General features: G+C 30.3%; 1 protein-coding gene across 1 annotated transcript; it reads left to right on the plus strand.

The window, feature by feature from the left end:
• The first annotated feature begins 2,593 nt into the window (after positions 1-2,593).
• On the plus strand, positions 2,594-3,548 carry LOC105116603 (uncharacterized). The gene has a single exon (XM_011014029.1). The coding sequence runs from the start codon at positions 2,599-2,601 to the stop codon at positions 3,478-3,480; it is 882 nt and encodes a 293-aa protein (XP_011012331.1). The 5' UTR covers positions 2,594-2,598; the 3' UTR covers positions 3,481-3,548.
• The last annotated feature ends 868 nt before the right edge of the window (positions 3,549-4,416 follow it).

Raw genomic sequence — 4,416 nt, forward strand, 5'->3', positions numbered from 1 at the left:
TCCTCCCGTGGATGTAGGCGGTTTTGCCGAACCACGTTAAATATTGTGTCAGTGTGCTTGACCTCCTATGAGCAAATATTAGTACATCACCGATCGAAATTCCCAAGAGAGAGGGCGATGAGAAAGTATGGAAGGGACTCTTTAAGACTTGCAATGGAGCTCCTTACAGATGTTTACATAAGCAGATAGCAGCCAACCCTGGGTTCAGCACTTTGTGGCCGGGAGTTATGAGAAGAATGGATACATGCATGAAGGCTGATTTGGGAGCATTTGGAGAGACAAAATTGCAACAGGCGGTGCCAGACTTATCGAGGAAGATGATCATGAAAATGAAAGAAAAAGAAATTTTATTGCAAAAAAAGGTGAGATGATCTTTGGGATATTACCAGCTTTCAAATATAGTGGACTCCTCTAGCGCTCAAGGAGGACTTGTTTCCTAATGAAGAAATATATAAGTGCACAGCCTACATGCCTACTTGTGTTCCATTTCAAGTGAATATACAATGTCGCAATTATATAAAATATATTTATTATTGATAAATACTTATTTTACTTTTAATATTTATTTATATTTAATTAATAAATTTAATATTTAATTAAAAAATTTAGAGTAAAGATGAAGTTCATGAAATAAAAATATTTACAAAAAAAAATTATAAAGCTGTTATAATTATGAGATTCTTATTACATCAAAATATTGTTTCTAAATGTTGCTGGTCGATATTCTTTTAAGAATGGATATTAATGAGAAGTGTTGAGACTCATACATATTATGTTCATTCTTTTATAAAAGAAAAAAATTGCCAACATAAATTTAGGTTTGAGAAATAATTTGAACTAATATATAGGTGTTTATTAAATGACATATATATTGAACTAATCTGCAAGAGAATTTTATACGGAGAGATTATCTATGTGATAGGTTCTCGAATGTAATGCACACAGTGAAAACAATAAAAAAAAAATATTCAGGAGTCCCTAAGATCTCGTTAGACAAATCCAAAATTGATTAGTGATTTATTACCTAAAAATCTGATATTATTTAATTTTAAATAATCCTTTAAAGGTTGGGTTGTTGCAAATTACAAATTGTCTAATTATCTGGTCACCAATGATAATCTACAAAAATTATTAACGAGAAATCTTTTAAATCCCAATTTAAAAGAGAAAGAATGTTATGTTTAGAGTACTAGCTTTCTATTTCATAACTTATATGTTTTTCAGTTTAATAGACAACCATTAAAATAAAAGGTATAACTTACTATTTATAGAAAAATCTAAAAACCCTATAAATTGATAAAATATTAATTTATCCATTGAATAATATCCATATATTTATTCAAGATAATTTTAAAAATTAACTCAATTAAGTCCTTATTTGATTTTTCTAGATCTAGAAATATAATCCTTATATTAATTATATTATAATATTTAATTTTTAAAATATATTTTTAATCAAGTCATACTCAATTAAATCATCCTAATTTAATTTCTAATTAATGGTTCTCAATGTATGTGACCAATTAAATTCATAATATAGTGACCCAAATAAAAATTATAATTATAATTAAATAGAATTAAATAAATTAAATAATTTAATTCATTCACAATTCAACAATTGATTAATTTATATTAGAAGTTCAGTTGCATTGTCAAATAACATGTCAGGTCCCCAAAATATTAAAACAATTATTAATAATTTGACTTAATTTTTTAGTGACCGGTTTATCAATGTTACTAATATTCTTCCATGAATAATATTTTTATTTAACATTAAAGTATGAAGTTTATTTGTTATACTAAATCTTTATTATTAAAGACCGAATATTTGAACGATTTTTTATTTACGATAACTTATTTTTAAAGCAAATATTTAAAGTTAAAAAAATATTTAATTTTCAAACAATTTTTATATAAATCCTAAAAAACTTTACATCTATTTTATACTTTTCTTGAAACCCTAATAAATTTTAAATTTATTATTTTTACTTATATATATCTTTCAACAAACCCAACACCATCATGCAGAAATGTAATGAGCCAGGAAATACATCATGCAGAAATGTAATGAGCCAGGAAAAAACTCTTACGTGCACAATCGTATTTCTTGGTTGCACAAAACCATGTCATCCCATTGAAGGCAATCATTATCTTTTTTTTTGTCTCTTGGGGGGGGGGGTGTTGAATTAGATAAATAATAGCCATTTTCTGTTCTGAAATTTGGAAATATCTGGAAAGTGTAAATTGGATGCACAGACAACCCAAGTAATTCAATTAATGTTTTTCCTTTTGGTGACAATCATCATCATGGGTTAAATAATAATAATAATAATAATGATAATAAAGGGGACCATCCGTGATGACACAGTTAAAAAACAAGAAAAATCAGTGCCTTGGAAGTGTGGCAAATATTGAATACCTTAAAAATAAAATCAAAGGCATCGAAGCAATGAAACAATTATAACCTCTTCAATGATGATAAATTAGCATAGAAGCAACCAAATTCTTTAGATGATCAACCAGCAAACTTTCACATGCCTCTTAATTATTATATTTACATACATACCTACAGCCATTCTCGGACCTCTGAACACAATAATGCCCAGAAGGACAGCACAAGTGCCTAACTCTTTTTATCTGATAAACACTCTTCATATCTTCAAAGAATCCATTAGAGTTATGCTTCTACATCCAACTCATTTCCATTCAATCTCTATTTTTCTCTTCTCTCCTCTCCCAATCTCACTCTTCATCTCCCATTTTCTCACTCGCAGTTCTCCCCGGTTACCATTCTCAACAACCAGCATAACAGATCATTTACTTGAACACTATGGAGTTCTCCCTCAACTGGCCTCCAAAACTTTAATACACATCATCGTTTGCTTCCCCTCCTCCATCACATTCGGGCTCCTTGGACAAGCCGCTACTGTTCAACTAGTTTCAGACAGCTACAATGGAATAAACCTCAATGGTAGACGGTTACTTGTAAGAAGCGGGGCAGCTTGGATTAAGCTTCTCCGAACTTGTTTTTGGGAGTTACTTATCCTGCTTGCTCTTTGGGTGATTTTTGTTGCTACTTTGGTGTCAGTTCCTGGTACACTGTTTGCTTATGGAATATGTTCTAGAATGCTAGGATTACGGGTTATTCTAGGGTTTCTAGGAGCACCCTTCTGTCTGGCATTTGCGCATCTTGTGGTTGTAGCAAATTTAGCAAAGGTTTTGGCAGTTTTGGAGAGTGAGTGCTGTGGGTTTAGATCATTAGTTAAGGCCAGTAATATGATGGCCGGGAGACAACAAACAGCTCTAGTTATGGCTTTGTTAAGTAATATGGGACTTGGACTAGTTGAGTTTTTGTTTGAGTTTAAGATGAGCAAGGGCATCAGTTTCTGGGAAGGGCCCATGCTGGTATCTATGTATTCCACGGTGCTTGTTTTTGACACTGTTACTAATGTTGTATTCTACTATGCCTGTAAACCTTGAGATTATACCATCTTCGGCCACAGAAAATGATAGGTCGTTTATGGGCCACTAAAGCACCTGGTTTTTTCTATCACTTTCTTATTTTCAGTACGGGCCAGAATCACGCTCACAGACATGAAAAATATAATAAAGATGTAACATTTTTAGCTATTGATTCAAAGAAGCTACGCAGATTACATGACAGTGGCATCTTAAAAGCAAATACATAACAACAACATAAACCTGCAAGATTATAATTAGCTAGTAAGATAGAGCCTATGCTTTTAATGTTTCTAAGTATGAGTTTTCTATTATATAGTAAATTAAACTATAATAGACAACCTCTCATATTTAACTTTCTAATGTTATTATATGAATATTTATAATATTAAAGGATAACATTTGGTACTTGGAACTCGAAACTTAATATGAACAATTATATTGTTTTATGAATAGTTATACTATTTCATCAACAATTATATTGTTTGATGAACAACTATAGTGTTTCATCAACAATCATATTGTTTAATGAATAGTTATATTGTTTCATCATTATGTTTCAAGTTTATAAAAGCATGTTACTATATATAAAAAAATACAATAAAAAAATATACATTCTTTTCTTGATCTTATCTTCTCATTCTTTTACAGGTTTAGAGGGTTTAAATGTATCCTGAAGGTATCTCTGTGTGGGACAAATAAACATCTTAAAGATAATGTTTTTACGCCTCTAAGCCAATACCATATTTGTTTACATCCTAAACATTTCTAACAATTTTAAGGTGTTCATTTTGATGGAGACAAATATGAATTCTAGCATCAAAATTGCTAAGAATGTCAAAATTTAATTAGATCGGTTTGATGGTATGAATTACACAAGATGGATGGACAAGATGATATTCCTTCTAATTTCATTAAATATTTACTACTTTCATGATCCGAATCTATCTATACTAC

This window comes from Populus euphratica, unplaced genomic scaffold, assembly GCF_000495115.2.
Source record: "Populus euphratica unplaced genomic scaffold, PopEup_1.0 scaffold992.1, whole genome shotgun sequence".
NCBI lineage: Eukaryota > Viridiplantae > Streptophyta > Magnoliopsida > Malpighiales > Salicaceae > Populus > Populus euphratica.